Below are 21313 nucleotides of genomic sequence, written 5' to 3'. Positions count from 1 at the left end.
CATGAGACTCTGCTGACATCCCTTATCTCCCTTGGGCAGATTGTTTCTTGAGGCAGTACTTATTAGAAGCAGTCTGTAGTATATTCAAGATGGTGGCTTTTGCAGAATTTCTTGGTTCCAATAGATTTATGTTTTACTGAGATAGTGTTTGTGTATTTTTTGGATATGACATGTTTGGCAGACATTGAGTATGGAGTATTTCAGCCCAGAAAAGGGAAATTCTTAATATAGGAATTATCACTTTGCATTCTAAATTGGTAAGGCATGCATTTGGTTTATGGAAACTATAAAACAATTTTTCATCCCTTGGCTGTTGCTACCTTATGTTCAGCCTTTTATGATGAAACATCGCTGAAAAGAGGCTCAAAGATAGCCTGGGATGACAGATATTAGAGGTATAGAAAGGGCAATTTCAAGATCTGGAAAAACCCGGAAAGTCCTTGGAGCACCCAGCCAGCAAATAGAGTCTGATGCAGATTGTCCAGATACTGGCTGTTTATCAAGTCCAGGCCTTAACCCAGGGAAATCTAATGCTAAGATGTCAAAGTGCTGCTTTTACAGACACATTTGTAATGTTAATACCTGCCAAGTACTTAACACATACTCTTTGTGTAGTGATTACTTGTCTTGTGATCTGTTGATCTTGTATGAGCTCTTGCATTTCAGGCTGTGCTCTGGATTCATTACTTCAAAAACAAGTTTCATAGTAGGTGATGATAATATTGAGTGTGGGTAAACAAACCAACAGATATATTCTCCATTCTTCTGCAGGAATTTGCTTGCTGCTGCTTTTTTCAGTTCAGCAATATTTTTTTTCACTATTATTTTTAGTATTTTAATTTGACTTAGTAACTTATCCATTTTCCAATTTTTTGTGAAATGCTTTAGTTCTTTAATTCTTCATGTGAATACATTTAACTGATGGTAGTTAAGAATGTGCTAAAATAAATTCTGCTGTGATTTGTACCAGTGGAAGTCCAAAGTCACTTACTGACTTGAATAAGCATAGAGCTGCTGTCTGGTGGCATTAGCATCTGATTTCTATATGCTGTTCTGCGATCCCAAGGTGTGCCAGACACACTATGTCTAGATTAGTCTTACTAGAGAACTAATCAGTGCCAGGGAGTGTTCCCAGAGACTTGAATCTGAATCACTTATGCCTCTAAATGGTTAGAATTGTCTCTGGCACAGTTTGGGCCTGTTCCTTTCTCCAGAGATTTAATGTGCTGGTTTTGGAATGAGCCTGTTTCCAGGCCTATACACTGATCTTACTAAACCTCAGGCACCTCCTTCCCCTCAATCCCTACATCAAAATGAAAAAGTGAAGCATAGAAAACTGAGAATGCCCACAGTCTGAGCTCTAAATATGTCTTATTTCTTAAAGCAATTAGATGAATGTTGGTTCTGATGTGTTATCACTAAAGTTGATGTGACATTTTCGTGTTGATTTTGGGTTTAAGCACTTTAAAACAAAAGTTTTCTGTTCCATGGCTAAATAGTCATCTTTTTTTCCCCAACAATTATCTTTCCTGTTACAAACTCAGTCTGTTGAATAATAATATTACACGTTAGGAAATGAACAGTGGTCAGCATTTTCAGAAGTACATGCGTGGGGTACAGGAGGTTACAACAGTCCATCTGAACATAAGTGAGTTTTGCTGTTTTTTATAATTACCAGCAGTCTGCATTTTTAATTCAATTGGGAATGATTTGATCTAGGCAACCTTGAAAGTTGAGGTACGTTTTTTTAAGCATGCTAAAATTTGACAGCTGTTGTAAAGTGGAAATACTTTGATCTTTCTTGTAGCTAAACAAACCTGTGGATTAATATAATAATGTAGTTTACGTCTTGTTACTTTGATTTATTGATCCTTTTTCTTTTCCTTGTAGGCTCCAGAAGCTTCCAAAATACCTACTTTTAGAAAACGTTAAAGGATTTGAATCCTCTTCTGCAAGGTAAAGTCTAATTTATACATGTTTTAGTTTTTAATTAAGGATGCTTTCTTTAGAAGGGGAAGGTGGGATTTTTATTTCCTACAATTTAAGTTAACAAAACAGATTGAGGTGGGACAGCTAGCAGCTGTGGGTTAAAAATACGATTTTAGTTTAGGAATGGAAATCTTAGGTTGTGAAATGAACTTGCTGAATAACTGTTTATTTCTCTAAGCAGATAAAATATGTTATAAAAAGTTGACTCCACTGATTTTATTTGATGATCCTGTGCCCTTTAGAAGGGGTGAATATTAATTTTCAAAGAAAAATAACAATAGGTGTAGCACTCTGAGGTTTAGGTGTTTTATCCATGACTGGAGCTCATGATATCCTGTGTTGTACAGTACAGGGGCTTTCGTAGTACCTTTGTTGATAGTAGATTATCACTGGTTCAGGATTGCCATCAAATGGTCAACAGGTATAGTACGAAGACTGTGTATAATCTTTATCTGAAATGTGGAAGAGGACAGTTGTCAATAAGGTTACCTAATGACAGCAGGACCATTCTCCTCTCCTGCGGGCAAAGCAGGAGACAGGAGGTTGTGGTCTTCCCTCTCATGTCTTACTGGAATGGAGTAGGATCTTTGCATAGCATTCCTTAAAGCACCCAGAGAGCAGTCACCCTGCATATCATGCTCCTTAATGAATACGGCAGGCAGCTGGGAGGCACGCTCAGCTCGGTCACTGGTTAAGCACGCAGCAGTCCCCTGTGAACACTTGCACACTTTGTTGGAGGTGTAGGCTGCTGCTGTGGATCCTGTGATTCCCTAGGCTGTGCCTTGCTGGCCAGTGTTTGGAACAAGTTGTAGTTCAGAAAACATCCCAGTCAGAATGCTTGCTTCCTTTTACGACACGTGGGATGCAGTGTCACTTACAGTGCCAGGTGCAGGTTGCGCTCGTGCTTTTTGTGTCGTTCCAGCCTAGTGCAGTCTGCATGGAACAGAAAAGATGGGTTGTTTTAAGAAGATTTCCATTTCAGTGATTTTTCCGTTGTTTATAAAGTACAGTCCCACCTCACTGTTATTATCAAAGCCACCAATTTTTGTCATCGCTTGAGTTAGCCCTTTCATCTGGCTTGGCTGATGCTATGTATGTGAACAGAGGGAAGTAGTAAAGCTATTTGTAGTGGTTTTAATATCCTGTTTTATAATTCACAATAAAGAGAATGTCTTGCCCTCTGATGATTTTCCTTGTTGACGTAATATAAGTACTGTCCTAGAGGTGGGATATTTTTTGAAGGGGTGTTTGCACTGAAGTAGGTGTGAGATACCTGTGAATCTGTAATAGTCATTTTTGGCTACAGTAACACTTAACTTTCTATGTTGTCTCCTCAAGTTCAGAAATGGATGAATTCACATCTGTAATTCTCTGTCCGATTCTTTCGTTGAATGCCTTGATACCTAAGGTGTTGCATTTAATGTGTTTTTATTTAGGGTGAGAAAGGGCAGAAAGGTTGTATGAAGGGAATAATTGCTTTTTGATTCTTTTCACTGCCAGAAATGAACTTTTGCGAACACTAGAAACATGTGGATTTAAATATCAAGAATTTCTCTTGTCTCCAACTTGTGTGAGTAGTAAAATTGCTCTAATATTATTCAACTGTTTAAACTGCACTGAGCTGAAGAACACTTGAAAATGATCTTCTGTACCAGAGAAGAGTCCTACCCCTGAAGATACACTGGTGAATGAGAAAGCCATCTGACATGACTTGTGATTTCTCATCAGTATACTGGCATAACCATACTGCTGTGATTGTTCGGATCCTAGTCCTGTGTTGCTTTGCTGCTGTTTGATATTTTCTAAGGAGGCCTGAATTTACTGCATGACCAGGAAGGTGGTTTTCCCTGCAGGAGCCTCATTGCTTCGGAAGTGCTGATGCCTGTGAATTTCCCAGCACAGCAAATGAGACTGTGCCGTTTGTGGGAGGAGGGGCTTTGTTTGCGTGTTTCCCTGGCAACTGAAAAAAGACTTGAGACAGATTTCGGATTGTGCAAGACTAAACGGAATCAGTGAAGTACTGTATATATCTAAGAGAAGCTGTTAGGGAGTAGTTTGAAAACCAGTTCTGGTGCAATTGTTTCATTCTTAGATGTCTTAAAATTCCTTGTTCAAAAAGGCAAGGACATACCTTTTTGCATTTTTGGAGAAAACAGGTAGTGCTTGTCCCAAGAAATCATGATGCATGTCATCTTTCTTCTTACCTCACATAAAAGTTTGTTTACATTCCTGTTCATTTACTGAGAAACTCTAAACTATGAGGTACGAAGGATAATTGTCTACTTGTTTCTTTGAAAATACGTAGGTATGGAAGTTACAAGTGTTTAGGTATTATCAGTTAATACTGATATCTCTGAAGTCGCAACATGTGTTAGTGTGTCATAGTTCTATTACTGTATATAATGGCAGGTAACTTGTATGACGCTATAGAACACTTTTTCTCTCTTTATCACATGGACCTAAAGGGTTGTGGATTTTGCTTACAGCTTGGCATTCCCAATTCTAGGCTGCGATATTTTCTAATTGCAAAGCTTCACCAAGAACCATTTTCCTTTCAAGCTTCTGATCAGGTGAGTCTGTTAGTGTTACCTGAATTTGCTTTGTTTCACGAAGATTGGTGGTTAAATTTTCAGTTGAGTGGTGTGTGTTGATGAATGGAGAGAGGGATAAGTGATATCAACGGAAAAGTTAAATTCTGTCTCTTTTTCGGCCTGGATACGGAGTTTTCTAAGGACTGAAATGCATGCCAGTGGCTTAGCTGGCTTTAAACAGCTGGGAGACAGTGGTTGATAGTGGGCTAGAAAACAATGCATTCTGTTACCTGTTTCACACCCTTAGAAAAGTCTTTTTGCAAAGGCAATTATTTGCAGTTGTTCCTGACTTCATTGCTGGGTAAGTCAACAGTTTTCGAAATCTGCATGAAAATAGCGTCGTTAGTCTGAGTATCTCTAAAGGAATTCTTACTCACTGCAGAGTCGGCTGTCAAGTTGTTTATCAAATGCAGTTCTGTAACTTTTTTTCTCACAATTTATCCTTAGATATTGACAAGATTCCCAGATCAGGACCCAGAAGACTTATTCAAGGACAAAGTCGCTGACAAAGTGGGTGAAGCTAGTTCCGCCTTGTCTGGTGAAGAGAAGAATCTGGATCCAAACATTGGTCCTGATTGCAGCAGCAATAAGAAGTTACCGAAAGGGGCCTTTCTTTTTAAGCTTGAAACAGCAGAAGAAATGGAAAAGAAATGTCGTCAGGATAATAATTCCTCTATTCAAATGCTAAAAGATTTCCTGGAAGAGGAAAATGAAGATATGAGTCAGTATTTCTTACCACCAAAGTCCTTACTGCGCTATGCTTTCTTGTTAGACATTGTTAAGCCCACCTGCCGGAGATCCACATGCTTTACAAAAGGGTAAGTTGCAAAGAAAATGTCTTGCTGAATCGTGTTCTGAATTTTTAAGTGTGTTTTTGCTTGTGTACTGTAAAAACAAGGAGAGCCATTTCATCAAGAAAACCCAGGCCTCTGAAAAAAAATAAAAAAAAATTCTCCTTATATAGCGTGCTTCCTGGTCCAGTGACATGCCAGCATGAGAATCTGTCTGGCAGAACATCATGTGCCCACTCCAAAAAAGCATTCACAAAAGACAGTGCCATTTGTTGTTGACCTTCACAGAAGCTTAATTACCCCTGCGGAAATATGGTTCCAGTAGACTGGTATATTACTGATTCGTTAATGAATTTCTTTATATTGCTCAGTGAAGTTACAAAGTGTCATGCATGACAGATCCATTCCTCATTAAAACTGTCTCCACTGTACATTTTATTGATTTCTTGGAGTTTTCAGCTGTGTAGGTCAGAATAGCTGTGGATTGGCCATATGTCATAAAACCAGTTAGGTTGCTGCATTACAAATCGTATTTGATGGAGCAGAACTTCAGTGCTTTTCTGTCTGGTAGTTTTCTGATTTGTACTTTGCAGTTTTCAGTTTGACTGCTGGAGGTTGGTGAGTGTTCTGAAACCCTACAGACAACCGGTCAGAAGCTTTTCCACTGAATGCATTTGTATTGGATAATGCCAGCTGAAGCCTGGAAGTTTGTGGGAAATATTAATATTGGTGAATTTTTCAAATTAGATTTTTTTTTGAATTCTCAGAATGTTTCAACGAAACGGCTTAGTTGATAATTAAAGCTAATTACAACTTTTTTTAATTAGTAGAAATTAGATTGCCAGGTTGACAGCATTCCTGCAGATTTTGTGATTTTTAACTTTTTGATCATGAATTTCAGAAGTTCAAAATTTGTGCAACAGGAAGGCCCTTCCCCCAGCTCACTGACATACACCTTTTCTGCCCTCACTCTGCTGACTTGTGGGGGAGGCAGCATCTCATGGGATCTGTTTCTTAACTAGAACAGTCAAGTAAAACCTTAGGCCAGAATGATCTCTTCCGTGTCTCATGTATGCCTTAAGTGTCTGTCCTGGGTTTGGCCAGGACAGGGTTAATTTTCACCGGACTCCAGGAAGGGGCACAGCCGGGGGGTGGGGGCTGACCCCACCTGGCCAAACAGAGCCCGGTATTCCATGCCATGTGCCATCACGATGGGTTCCGGTGGGGGGGGCGGCGCGGCGGGAGCTCTCACTCGCGGCTCGGGAGCGTGCGGCGCCGGTGCGGTCCGAGAGAGCGGGTCTGTTTTTGTCGTGTTTTCTCCTTATCTGTATCGTTGTTGTTCCTGTTTCCCTCTGTTTGCTGTTCTGTTAAACTGCCCTTATCCCAACCCACCGGTTTCTGCCTCTTTCCATTCTCCTCCGCACACCGGCAGGGGGAGGGGCGGCCGCGTGGCGCTTTTGTTGCCGGCGGCAGCCGAAACCAAAACATTAAACTGGCGCCCAGACGTGGGGTGCGGGTGACGGCAGGGCTGAGCAGCGGGTGTTAAAACTGTTTTCTTACGTTTTGTTAAATTTTGTTATACGCATTTTTCTGTGTTAAATAGTCGCCGGTAAAAATGTTTCTGTCTTTGATCAGATGGCTGTGGTTTTTGAATCCTTGTTTGCAGTATGTATTCAATGCCGTCCTGTTCATCATCGCTGGGAAAAAGATCAGGATGATAATTTTGCTCTACTGTACGATATCGACTTATGACATGATAACATCAATGTGCATGAAATTAGGCTTGTATTTGCATGCGGCACTGCGGTCATTTCCGTACCTCGGATCCTATGTCTTAGAATTTGTTAATAATCAAACCCAGTCTGTGGGGAAAACCGAAGGGTATACCTTCCCCCACTCTTTCGCCCCCCCCTCTCTCCTTCAGGCCAGTCCTAACGGCTTTTGATAATTTCGAGTACCCGTGGGATGCTCAGGGCAGCACTCTCCTTTTGTTATGCCTCCTGAATGGGTTTTGTTTTTTGTTTAGGGTTAAGCAAGTCGTTAAGAACATCGTGCAGAGACCTGCCCCGGGGCTGGATAGCTGTGAGTGGCTGGGTGTGTGGGACAGCATGGGTAGGTGCCTAGAGCAGTGGGCACCTGCGGTGTGTTTTAAACTCACCCCTGAACAAATACAGAATCCGGACAGTCTGGTAAAATATCTGAAAAAAGTGTGCTGCCACCCTGGGAATTCCAGAGAGACACAAATCACCGCAATGTGCTGGGGTCTGGCCCATGCCTACCGAGCCATGTTCAACCTGATTCAGTGCCCTAAAGGGGAAAGGGGGGGAAACGAAGCAGCAGGCACTGGCGCTGCCCCCCCAGCCGGCCCTGCAGCCCCTCCAGCCCAGCAGGCAGTCACAGCCCCCCCGACCGGCACCACGGCTGCTGCAGCCACAGCTGCAGGGTCTGCCTCGGTTTACCTGGCAGGCACAGCAGCTGCTCCAGCCCCAGCTCCAGTCACAGGCACAGTGACTGAGCCCAATGACCAACCTGTGCCGGTAGCAGTCGCCCCCGTAAAACTAAAGAAAGACGCAAAGAGAGCAGATCGCTCCGGGAGGGATGACGATGAGCCAGGGTCATCACGGGAGATAGAGACAGAGATCATCACCCGGTCCCTGTCCCTGGGCGAGCTGCGAGACATGCGGAAAGATTTCAGCCGCCACCCTGGCGAGCACATTGCCACCTGGCTGCTGCGGTGCTGGGATAACGGGGCCAGCAGCTTGGAATTAGAGGGCAAGGAAGCCAAGCAGCTGGGATCCCTGGCCAGGGACGGGGGCATTGACAAGGCCATTGGGAAAAAGGAACAAGTCCTCAGCCTCTGGAGGAGACTTCTCTCAGGGGTGAGGGAGAGATACCCCTTCAGTGACGATTTTGTATGTTATCCTGGCAAGTGGACCAATATGGAAAAGGGTATTCAGTACTTGAGGGAATTAGCTGTGCGGGAGCTGGTTTATAATGAACCAGATGATGACCAGTTACCCACCGACCCAGATGAAGTCCAGTGCACAGCATCTATGTGGAGGAAGTTTGTGCGGAGCGCACCATCCTCATATGCCAACTCACTGCCAGTTGTAAACTGGAAGGGTAAGGAGGCACCAACAGTGGATGAGGTGGCTGTCAGACTCCGGCAATATGAGGAAAGTCTCTCTTCCTCCCTTGTCTCAGCTGTAAATAAATTGTCCCAGAAGGTCCAGCGACTCGAACAGAGTATGTCCTACTCCCCACCTGTACAGGCCAGTGTCTCAGCTATTAGGGGCAAGCGTTTCTCTGCTCAGGAGAGAGAGTACAGAGGCTACACACCACGGGGCACCCTGTGGTTTTACCTGCGTGACCACGGAGAGGACATGAGGAAGTGGGATGGAAAACCCACCTCAAGTCTAGAGGCACGAGTGCGTGAGTTGCGAGGTAAAGCAATCACCAAAGGGGATTCTGTTAGGAAAAGTGCTGCTCCAGTTTCCAGAAGCCAGCTCTCCAGACCAGGTAGACAGTTTGATCTTGATTCCGATCCTCTGGAGGGGACCTCCAAGTCATTCTTACAGCAGGTGAGCAGCAAATTCTCTGACGAGGATTAGAGGGGCCCTGCCTCCAGCCAGGTGGAGGAAAGGTACAACCGTGTTTATTGGACGGTGTGGATTCGGTGGCCTGGCACGTCAGATCCACAAGAGTACAAAGCTCTAGTGGACACTGGTACACAGTGTACTTTAATGCCATCAGAGTTCAAAGGGTCAGAGTCCATTTGCATTTCTGGAGTGACAGGGGGGTCCCAAGAGCTGAGTGTACTGGAGGCTGAAGTGAGCCTCACTGGGCAGGACTGGCAGAAGCACCCCATTGTAACTGGCCCGAGGCTCCGTGCATCCTTGGGATAGACTATCTTAGGAGAGGCTATTTCAAGGACCCAAAGGGGTATCGGTGGGCTTTTGGCATAGCTGCTTTGGAGACGGAAGAAATTAAACAGCTGTCCATTTTGCCTGGTCTCTCGGAGGATCCTTCCGTTGTGGGGTTGCTGAGGGTTGAAGAACAACAGGTGCCAATCGCCACCACCACGGTGCACCGGCGACAGTATCGTACCAACCGAGACTCCCTTCTCCCCATTCATCAGCTGATCCATCAACTGGAGAGTCAAGGAGTGATCAGCAAAACTCGCTCACCCTTTAATAGTCCCATATGGCCAGTGAGAAAATCTACTGGAGAGTGGAGACTGACAATAGACTACCGTGGCCTGAATGAAGTCACACCACCGCTGAGTGCTGCTGTGCCAGACATGCTAGAACTTCAGTATCAGCTGGAGTCAAAGGCAGCCAAGTGGTACGCTACAATTGACATCGCTAATGCATTCTTCTCCATCTCTTTGGCAGCAGAGTGCAGGCCACAGTTTGCTTTCACCTGGAGGGGCATCCAGTACACCTGGAATCGACTGCCCCAGGGGTGGAAACACAGTCCCACCATTTGCCATGGACTAATCCAGACTGCACTGGAAAAAGGTGAAGCTCCAGAACATCTGCAGTACATCGACATCATTATATGGGGCGACACAGCGGAGGAGGTTTTTGAGAAAGGGGAGAAAATAGTTCAGATCCTTCTGAAAGCCGGTTTCGCCATTAAGCGAAGTAAAGTCAAGGGACCTGCGCAAGAGATCCAGTTTTTGGGAATAAAATGGCAGGATGGGCGCCGTCAAATCCCAATGGATGTCATCAACAAAATAGCAGCTATGTCTCCACCAACCAGCAAAAAGGAAGCACAGGCCTTCCTGGGTGTTGTGGGTTTTTGGAGGATGCACATCCCAAATTACAGCCAAATTGTGAGTCCTCTGTACCACGTGACCCGGAAGAAGAATGATTTTGAATGGGGCCCTGAGCAACGACAGGCATTTGAACAGATTAAATGGGAGATAGTTCATGCTGTAGCCCTTGGTCCAGTCCGGTCAGGGCAAGATGTTAAAAACGTGCTCTACACCGCAGCCGGGGAGAATGGCCCAACCTGGAGTCTCTGGCAGAAAGCACCAGGGGAGACTCGAGGTCGACCCCTGGGGTTCTGGAGCCGGGGATACAAAGAATCCGAGGCCCGCTATACTCCCACTGAAAAAGAGATTCTGGCAGCATATGAAGGCGTTCGAGCTGCTTCAGAAGTGGTCGGCACTGAAGCACAGCTTCTCCTGGCTCCACGATTGCCGGTCCTGGGCTGGATGTTCAAAGAGAGGGTCCCCTCTACGCATCATGCCACCGATGCTACGTGGAGTAAGTGGGTCGCTCTGATCACCCAGCGCGCCCGAATGGGAAACCCCAGTCGTCCAGGAATTCTGGAGGTAATCATGGACTGGCCAGAAGGCAAAGATTTTGGAGCAGCGCCAGAGGAGGAGGTGACACGTGCTGAAGAGGCCCCACTGTATAACCAGCTGCCAGAAGATAAGAAACAGTATGCCCTGTTCACGGATGGGTCCTGTCGCATTGTGGGGAAGCAGCGGAGGTGGAAGGCTGCTGTATGGAGCCCTACATGACAAGTCGCGGAAACTGCTGAGGGAGAAGGTGAGTCCAGCCAGTTTGCAGAGGTGAAAGCCATCCAGCTGGCTTTAGACATTGCCAGCCGAGAGAAGTGGCCAGTGCTCTATCTTTACACCGACTCTTGGATGGTGGCCAATGCCTTGTGGGGGTGGCTGCAGCAATGGAAGAAGAACAACTGGCAGCGCAGAGGCAAACCTATCTGGGCTGCCCCATTGTGGCAAGATATTGCTGCCCGGCTAGAGCAGTTGGCTGTAAAAGTCTGTCACGTGGACGCCCACGTCCCTAAGAGTCGGGCCACTGAAGAACATCAAAACAACCACCAGGTAGATCAGGCTGCTAAGATTGAAGTGGCTCAGGTGGATCTGGACTGGCAACAAAAGGGTGAACTCTTTATAGCTCGGTGGGCCCATGACACCTCGGGCCACCAAGGAAGAGACGCGACATACCGATGGGCTTGTGACCGAGGGGTGGACTTGACCATGGACACCATCGCACAGGTTATCCATGAATGTGAAACATGCGCTGCAATCAAGCAAGCCAAGCGGGTAAAGCCTCAGTGGTATGGAGGACGATGGCTAAAATATAAATATGGGGAGGCTTGGCAGATTGACTACATCACACTGCCACAAACCCGCCAAGGCAAGCGCTATGTGCTAACAATGGTGGAGGCCACCACCAGATGGCTGGAAACCTACCCTGTGCCCCATGCCACCGCCCGGAATACCATCCTGGGCCTGGAAAAACAAGTCCTGTGGCGACATGGCACTCCCGAAAGAATTGAGTCGGACAACGGGACTCACTTTCGCAACAGCCTCATAGACACCTGGGCCAAAGAACACGGTATTGAGTGGGTGTATCATATCCCCTACCATGCACCAGCCTCGGGAAAGATCGAACGTTACAATGGGCTGCTAAAAACCACTTTGAGGGCAATGGGGGGTGGGACTTTCAAAAATTGGGATACCCATTTAGCAAAGGCCACCTGGTTGGTTAACACCAGAGGGTCCACCAACCGGGCTGGTCCTGCCCAGTCAAAACCTCAGCGCCCCGTGGAAGGGGATAAAGTCCCTGTAGTGCACATGCGGAACATGTTAGGGAAGATGGTTTGGGTTAGTCCTGCCTCAGGCAAAGGCAAGCCCGTCCACGGGATTGCCTTTGCTCAAGGACCTGGGTGTACCTGGTGGGTAATGCGGAAGGATGGGGAAGTCTGATGTGTACCTCATGGGGATTTAATTTTGGGCGAGAATAGTCCATAAATAAATTGTATAAAGTTAATTGTTAAATAACCCTGTCACTGTCTGTTATCACTGTTATAATTGTTATATTTTGTACCAGTAGTAGCATAGTAAGAATCGTCCAGATTAAAGAAGGATGGACTTTTTTCGATGAAAACCTGGCAGAGCACAGCGATGATGGAACTGGACCTGGTTTTCAACAACTGGCATCCAGCAACTTCATCAAGATCAACATCTCCTGCAGACTGTGGGCACGGGCCGCACCAGATACATCAGCCGTGAGCTCCGGATGCAGCAAGTGACCACCCACCACCACACATCACCTCTCCTGCCACAGAAGACCATTATGACAGATGGAGCCTGAAGTCATGGATTAAATGAACTCAACGGACACTTTAGAGTGATGATCCATAGACTAAGGGAATGATATCTGGAGACAGGAGAAGTGGTGGTGATCAGCTGGACAATGGGGGACCTGGGCATGACGTAGATGGTATGGAATAAGGGGTGGATAATGTCATGGGTTTGGCCAGGACAGGGTTAATTTTCACCGGACTCCAGGAAGGGGCACAGCCGGGGGGTGGGGGCTGACCCCACCTGGCCAAACAGAGCCCGGTATTCCATACCATGTGCCGTCACGCTGGGTTCCGGTGGGGGGGGCGGCGCGGCGGGAGCTCTCACTCGCGGCTCGGGAGCGTGCGGCGCCGGTGCGGTCCGAGAGAGCGGGTCTGTTTTTGTCGTGTTTTCTCCTTATCTGTATCGTTGTTGTTCCTGTTTCCCTCTGTTTGCTGTTCTGTTAAACTGCCCTTATCCCGACCCACCGGTTTCTGCCTCTTTCCATTCTCCTCCGCACACCGGCAGGGGGAGGGGCGGCCGCGTGGCGCTTTTGTTGCCGGCGGCAGCCGAAACCAAAACAGTGTCATCAAAAATAAATTGGCCACTTGAGGTTTCACTAGAATATGTCATGGTGGTTTGTGGTCATGTTTATCAAAATCATGCTGAAGGAGACTCCTAGGTAGTTAATATGAATTCTTTATATATAGTGGTGGGAAATCTGACATGGAACGTGACTGTTGCTGGTGTGGAGGGAGCCAGGCCAGATAGTTGTGGTAGTTCTTCTTGGCTGAAAACGTAGAAATCTGATTTACCGTCTTAGTTCCCTTTTTTAAGAGCCTTTGAGAAGGAAAGTTTCCAACATGGTTCTCAATGCGGTCATATCATTTACAGCTCTGCATTAAGAGAAGGATTATAATTACATCTCAGGCTTCATCCAGGTCACTTTCTGAGGCGAAGAATAAGTTGTGGCTGTGTGTGTTCTAGAAGTTCTGTTTTTATGTTTCTCTGAAGCATCAGATTTAGGAAAGAGAACCCTGAATGCAGCAGAACAGCACTCCAAGTAGTACAAAGAATCGCTTTGCCAAGGTACCTGTCTGGTGTCTTTCATACAAGTCATGCTGATCATCAGCTTTAGACTGGGAGAAAAATTTCCCTCAGCTCTGACTGGTCTTCAGATATTTCCAGCAAGGTTCATGTGATGAGGATAATCTGGGTATGCTTTCTCTAGTCCTTGCTTATTCAGGGACCTCAAGCGCTGATACTTCATCAGTGTTTTTTGCCGTTCTGCCTTTGTCATACCAGTAGATCTTCTGAAAGGCTTTGGTGGAGTATAGGGCAAAATGTAACGGCCTGTGATGTGTGAGAGATTGAGCAGGTGATCCTGTGTTCCCATCCGACCTTGCACTCCTAGACAATTGGAAGATGATTGCTGAGTTCTTTGAGACTACAAGTGCCATGGTTTCTCTTAAGAGTATGTTTGTGGTGACTGAAGTTGTGAGAGGAAATTGTCCATTTTAAAGGACAAACAGAGCGAAGGAGAACTACTTATTTAGATACAGTCATTCTGGACTTGTAAATTCTGAATGTGCTGTTGACAATAGAAGCAGTACCTTCTAAAATAGTGTAATACTAGTTGCAGAAACTCTCTCTAGCATTGTGGAAATTACCATTTTGTTAGTTGTAATATAGGACACAATATACCCAGAAATTGTTATGTGCATGAAAGAGGTTTTTCTGAAAGCTTATTGAAATTAAGGGGGGAGGAGAATCTTGAGTCAGATGAAAATTGAAAACTGTAATTTCTTAAGTCAGCATCTTTCATTATAATTGGTAATGAAATGTCAGAAAATCAATGCATCATTTTTTACTGTGGCAAAAATTCCCATCTTTAATTATGTTCTGAGTCTAAGGTAGGAATGTTAATTTTTCTGTAGTCAGCAGCTGCAATAATAATTAATAACAATCCAGCTAACATTGGCCATCTGCCCACATTAGTGTTAAAAAAAAACCACCCCCCCCTAGCCCCAAACCACTTTTACACCAACTGGGTTTTTTGTTGTTTTTTTTTTTTTTTTTTTTGTAAGGAGTTCTGTACTGTAGTGCCAATTATTTAGACTGGAGTATTTTATATAACATGGATCCTATTAAAAGATTGGGTTTTTTCCCCCCAATAAAACTCTAAAATACCACTTTGAAATTTATCCTCATTTGTTTATTTTGTCTCGGATACGTTTGCCTGAAATATGATCAGATGCTATATAAGATGATGATCAGGATTCCTCAGTGCTATCTATGTGTGTTACATTGTTAAACTTGGTATTAGGGAATTTTCAGAACGCAACTAACCAATTGAAGGTGATGCATTTACAGTTCGATTCTGTATGTTTTTAGTCTGTGTCAGTGTTTAGGGCCTTTTGTTCTGATCCTAAGGAAGATTTGCAAGCACTTTACCTTAAAGTGAGTGTTGCCGTCACTGGTATTGGCAGAACTACTCGTAAGCTTTTCCAACTGAAGAAGAAATTCTCAAGATTGAGCCATACTGGGTCGTTGTGTCTGTGCTGAAGGGAGAGAATTCCTTTATTCATTGTGGAATCAGAAAGGCTTGAAACAGAAATTGTTCCAGTGCCTTGCTTTAGAATGGGCCCCAAGTGGATCAAAAGACCGTTATAACTGTCTTTATAGATGTGTGGATAAAACTAGAGAACAGTATCTGTTAATGGTTGATGCAGACCATGTCACTTTAATGTGGGGGATCTTCTGAAGTTCTTCCACTGTGCAAAAGCCATCTGTTGGCTTGACACGGTCTCTTTCTGTTCAGAACATTCAAACACTGCCATAGTTAGATCAGCAGAGCATGTTTCTGAAAGCCCATAATTATATTTAAATGATAGCGTTGAAGAGACAGCAGAGTAAACATGTTGTTATGCAATCAACCACAAAACATCCAAAAAAGCTATCCTACGGTTTTAGAATGTGAGTCTGCTTACCATTTAGTTGGATTTAATTTTTTTTTTTCTCCTTTCTTCGTTTTCTTTTTTTCTTTTACTGCTCTGCATAGATGCCTGGCCATCCCCCATCCCTTTCCTCTGTGGAAAATCCACAAGCAACCGAAAGTCAAACCTGACCGAAGCACTTTGTTCCTAATGGATTGATGTAAAAGCTGGAGGCTTGCACTAATGGTCCTCCTTTGGATACAGAGAGCTAATTTGAGCCGCTAGGACCATTTGGCCTTTAACACATTTTACCTTAATGTAAAAATGGTTTGTGCAATGTAGATGACCCTTTCTGATGATTAATTGCTTGAATTCCTTGGCCTTGTATAGTTGCCTTTTATATAAGACATCAGTGTGGATAAACCCTTGTGCGCTGACTGCAGACTTGTCCCCAGAGAGCATGTTCAGAGGCTACTGCACTCCAAGGGTTAGCGTTGTTAATAACAAGGGCTTTTGCTTTATCTATCCAGGAGGCAATTTGTTAATCAAAGCAGAGTAATCTAAGTAACCTCCCTGCATCTTTGCAGTTTTCAGTACTGTGAGGTCCAATGAAAATATTAATTTAAGATTGTTGTTGTTGTTAAGGTATGGACACTATGTAGAAGGGACAGGCTCAGTTCTGCAGACAGCAGTAGATGTACAGGTAAGAATGTATAGACTAATATATGAGCATGGCTTGTTTTAAAACAAGGTTTTTTTCTGTCTTCTGCTTTGTTTTGAATATTGTAACAAAAAAGCTTTTGAAACTACATTTTATGGCCACTGAGTTTCCAGTTGATTTACTTACATTCCTAAGCAACAGTTTATTTAAATCAAGATTATATGTGTGCCTCTCTCTGTGAAGAATATGAATTACTATTATTTTATTATCTGTGGTGTCATACAGAGGTTTCATAGGTGTATGTGAAAACATTAAAAATGAATAATTCTGTGGATAAACTACAGTACAGTGTTGTGAATCTAGGGCCATTTCTTTTGTACACAGATGATCCAGTAAATATTGTCAAATGTTTAACAAGTTTGAATTTCAAAAGTGTTATTTATCTGGGAAGACATATTATGTTGAAAAGTTCTACTGTCCATACTAAGTTCACCACAAAGTGGTATTTTGGCATTGGGGAGGGTAAAAATAAATGTGTGAGTCATCATTAAAATATACTTTTCACAAAGCCTGTTTTGTACACAAGCACCTCCTCTTGCACTTCAGTGCTGTTCACTAATATTATATGGCATTTCTAAGCATAAGAAGAATGCAGCTTTGGAATTTAGAATAATCTCAAAGTGAATGTATTAAAACAGCTGCATCCGTACGGCTGAATTTGTGTGGATGCTCTGCTGTGGAGTTATATAAAGTCGCTATCCTGTCATTAACAAATGTTTGTAGTCCTTTGATTGCCTCATTACGTATTGGTATAGCTTATATCTGGAGGAAGAAATGATGAATGCCCTCATGGCAACATTGATTTCTTTCTTGCGAGTCCATGTGTTGAGATACTGGCTGCAAAAATACACCACCAATCATACTTTAAGGCAAAACATGCTATTGTCTTTGGCAGTGTGATAAGCAAAGAAACGTTCTGTCAAGATGCGAGTGTTAAATTTTACATATTTGTTCTGCATCGGTGATACCTGTTGTTTCGGATGTTCTTCATAGCTTGAATCAGTGTTTAAACACATGGAGGAGTTACCAGAAGAAGAGAAGCTTATGAAATTGTCGACACTAAAACTGAGGTACTTCACCCCAAGAGAAATAGCAAATCTTCATGGATTTCCTCAGGAATTTGGTAAGTGTTGCAAAGTACCCACTTTTGCATCATTCTTCAGAAATGCCAACGTAATTTTTTTACTGGGGACTAATCCATGCTTTTTATTTTGCTTTTTTTTTTTTTTGGACTGGTCAATTCTTATGCTTGATTTTTGTTACTTGGCTCACTCTGGATTTCCATTAGTTTTTTATATTTTGTAAGAGCCAGTTTCTGTGGTTAGGTTTATCTTCATAAACTAAGAGAAAAATTTTGGCATGAGTAGTGCTCTATTACTGAATGGCAATGAAGGAATATCTTTGTTTAAAGTTGAAACTATTTACCCTGCAGCCAACAGTACTCACAACTGTGATAAGTCAACACATCCTGCCAGTTTAGAAGGTCTGTTAGCGGTTCTCAGTGTTTGAGCTGCTAGCTTTCCCCCTTGTACACATTTGCAGCTGCTGACAGAAAGGGAATTTCGAAAGATACAGATACTTCTTTGTTCAGGACTAACCAAACTCTTCAGTTAATGATCTTTTAAGTCATCTCTATTTTCTAGAAAAAGCAGTCCTAGCACTTGTTCAGTTACTTCATTTTCTAACTGTTTTTGTGGAGAAGAGGGAGTCAAGGAAAAAGACTCAGCAATACCAGTACATTTGACACAGATCAACCAGAATTAAGCCCGAAATAAATTCACCAGAGTTCCCCTTGTAAAGAAAGGCAGCAAGAAAGTGTAGCTGTTACTCCCTGCTAAGGAGCTTGGCCTGCTGCCATCACATCAGATGAATTTATTGTCTCTCAACAACACAAGCATCCGTGGAATAAGATACCACTGACCTTGAGTAGTTCGTTGTACTTTTCTTTGGCTTCCTCCGTGACTTAGAGTTCTGAAGAGTGCTAACAGTTTTTATGTATTTCTTTCTTTCGCAGTTTTGGTTTATTTTCTCATTTATTAATTAGTTATATTCAAAATTACTACATTCAAAGAACATTATCAAGGTTGCAAAATGAAACATGAGAGCTGCCATCACTAAACTTAGTGATCACTAAACTTACTTGTTCAAGAGTATTTGCAGGAGCGTGCCATATGTGGTGTTTTTTCATAGCCTCTCTTGTGTAATAGATTTTTTCTTTTTGCAGACAGCCTTTTTCTTAGCACAGCTCTGTTCTGTATTGACGTAGGCTGATGTAAAGAACCTTGAGCTAAACAGAGCTGGATTTGGCTTGTATAGATTTGTCATGCTGTTCAAGGTCTATTTTGAGCACAGAATTGCCCATTATCTCTTCTTTTTTTTTTTTTTTTTTTTCCAAAATACAGCTTAATGTTTGGAAGACTCTTAATTTAGGGTGATCAGTTTGCAAAACCTGACCTTTACTGTTTCAGAGTCCTTGGAGTGATACCATGCTTTCTCTGTTCGGAGCTCATCTTCAGGGACAGCTGTGAGCTTCAATATTTTTGCAAATCAGAACTGAACTCTCAAAAGAAGTCAGGCTTCTGAATTTGAGGAGCATCCAGATCATCACCCCTATGAAGTGCTCCTGGGAACTGTGAAGGGAGGGACAGGGACAGATTCCACCTCTCGGAGAGCAGTACCCTTCTGTCTTAATAATGGGACTTTACAGTTCTTGCAGTTCCTTGCCTCTTTGTATTACTTTTCCAACTTCCACAACACATAAAACAAGCCTCTCTCACCCAGTGGCTTCCTCTCGCATACACTCCTGATTCATAGGCAGAACAAGCTTTTCGCAGTGCGCTGAGTCACAAGTCTGACATTTTTTTCCTTTGTGTTTAATCTAAGACATTTTCCACTTTGTACTTTAAAAAAAAAAAGTGTTGGCTCTAGGCTGATCAAAATCTTTGGTGAATTTAGGTACCGTGAGTTTCTTTTGAGGATTTGCAAGCTATGTTTTTGTTTGTTTGTTTGTTTGTTTTTTTTTTTTTTGGAAGGTTGATGTATTTATGGCTACAGCAAAGGGTGTTTCCCTGACAGCATTTCTCCCATGTTAAATTTGAAGTCATTATCGTGAAACGTGGTATTTTCAGAGAGAAATGTGCTATAATTTTCTGCTCTTGTGTTCTGTAGTGACAGCAACATTTGGGCTGAAATTTTCAATAACAGAGAGCTTGGAGATGTACCCACTGCAAATGTGGTGTTGGTCCAAGAAGCTAGAGAAAACTATAAGCTGAAAATGGAGTGAAGAGAATGCTGCGGAGCTTTGTGACAGACGCTGTTACTAGCTGCAGCTACAGTAGTGTCAGAAGAAACATGATTGTGTCTAAATGGTTCTATATTGTAACAGATTGACGGCCTTTTCCAATATATGAGGTCCAGAGTTAAAATCATTGTTCTTTCTTAACATTAACAGATTTATTTGTGCTTTTAACATCTAAATGTATAAATAGTAATTGCACTATAGGTCAATGAAATACTGCAGTCATTTGTCTTAGTCGCTACTATGGGTCCCACAGCAATATCATTAAAAGTGATCAGAGCATTCTTGCACCTGAGGCTTGCTTTCAAGAGGGTGATGTCAGGCTGCCATTTCCACTTTTCCTGCTAGTGATGTATGTAAGCTATTGGGAAACAACCGACAGCCTAGCGGAAAGCCGGCACAATGTGGTAGCACATGCTGCCAAGACTGCAACATCATCAAGTAGCATGCATGGCCTGAATGATACGGTGAGAGCTTTGCAGCAAGTGCCAGCATACTATGAGTTGTTCAATCTGTCGTTCTGATGTAGGCTACTCTTGAGCCAGGAAGACAGAGGTGCAAGATAACGTTAACAGGCAGATGGAGGAGGCTTGGGATGAAGGAAACAGTGAGCCCTGAAAATTAATTCAGGCTTTCAGTTGCTAAGAGGGAGAAGGAGAAACTCTGAATTTTTCAGGGTTCAGATAAGCCTTTTGGGCTATAAGTGCACGTGCATGTGTGCGTGTGTGCATAAATATGTATTTATTTTTATGTACTCTTTTAAAATGTGTATATTCTGTACTATATTCAGTAATTTATTGCGAAGACTCCATCTAAGGAAGCATGTGTGGGAGTGCAAGTGATTGTTCCAAAGAAGAACGGTTGCCGAAACGTGAGTGCCAGGAAGCTGGGCAGAGTGGATGGAGCTGGCAGAAGAGGTGTTTTCCAAAGCGGTCCACATTTGAGGCATTAATAACTGGCAGGGGAGGATGGAACAGCTCCTCCCGGATATCTCCTCCTCAGCTTTCCACCCTTGGCTCAGCAACTGTCCAACGATGTTCTGTCCTGAGCTCTCCCTGGAAGAGGATTTTTTCTGAAGTGCTGTGAAAATTTCAGAACATATATATCACCACTTGCACGCACAGTGTTTTTATACATCAAAGCTAATCTGCGTGGTGATGACCTTGGGCTCAAAGTTAGGTGTTTCTTCTTACGGAATGATCAAATAATTGAATGTGATCAAGTTTCAGCAGCTTAGCAAATGACCCCAACAGTTGAGTCACCACTGCTGTTGATCTTTCTCTCAGGTTGAAGCAAGTGTGCTTTAGCTCACAGCTGGAGAGAGCTAAGAGTGCAAGCAAGGACAGTTACAGCAGACCAGCTCTGGCAACTTCTTCGTTTGCAGAAGCTTGGTCAGCTTTGACTGTGCACTCAGTGCCCAACACAGCCCTTTCACAATACCCAGACCAGTTTAATATTTGCTGGGCCTCCCGTCTTTTTGCCAGTCCATGCACTTACCATGTGAAGGACATTTTCTGATGCTGTCTGTGTTGCTGAGTGCATTTGATAGGGTCAGCACTGAATTACGTGGATAATTGTTCAGCTGCTTGATCACTCACTGATTAAGCCTTGCTCGTAGCTTAGTCTGTACTGGTAGTGTATTGAACTGTGAGGCTTGTTTGATTTGCTTCAGCTGGTTACAGGGGCTTAGACTGGAAGTACAATATAAAGCTTATTGAGAAATGCAGTTTAGTCCATCTGCAGGATCATCATATTTTCTGTCTGCTGTCGCCACGTTCATCTGTGGACGTTCTCTAGAGTGGCGGTTGTGCAGTGTTTAGATGCTGCTGCCCCTCACTGAGACTCCTGGATGTTTTAAGCTATATGAAGAGAAGGTAGGTCA

General features: G+C 43.5%; 1 protein-coding gene across 9 annotated transcripts in view; it reads left to right on the top strand.

Moving 5' to 3' along the window:
* Positions 1 to 21313, top strand: part of TRDMT1 (tRNA aspartic acid methyltransferase 1) — a 36309-nt gene that overhangs the window by 13970 nt on the left and 1026 nt on the right. For 6 of the 9 annotated variants that reach the window (XM_075419449.1, XM_075419442.1, XM_075419445.1 and 3 more), the window contains 6 exons: positions 1891 to 1956; positions 3490 to 3559; positions 4455 to 4559; positions 5028 to 5398; positions 16058 to 16115; positions 17127 to 17256. In XM_075419449.1, the coding sequence (XP_075275564.1) occupies positions 1891 to 1956; positions 3490 to 3559; positions 4455 to 4559; positions 5028 to 5398; positions 16058 to 16115; positions 17127 to 17256 (800 nt within the window). The remainder of the gene's footprint in view (positions 1 to 1890; positions 1957 to 3489; positions 3560 to 4454; positions 4560 to 5027; positions 5399 to 16057; positions 16116 to 17126; positions 17257 to 21313) is intronic. The other 3 variants (XM_075419450.1, XR_012763780.1, XM_075419443.1) reach the window with 3 other exon arrangements.

The sequence above is a fragment of the Opisthocomus hoazin genome, chromosome 4 (assembly GCF_030867145.1).
Source record: "Opisthocomus hoazin isolate bOpiHoa1 chromosome 4, bOpiHoa1.hap1, whole genome shotgun sequence".
Taxonomy (NCBI): domain Eukaryota; kingdom Metazoa; phylum Chordata; class Aves; order Opisthocomiformes; family Opisthocomidae; genus Opisthocomus; species Opisthocomus hoazin.
Note: the sequence above shows the minus strand (reverse complement) of the source record. Positions and strands in the feature narration are given on the sequence as shown.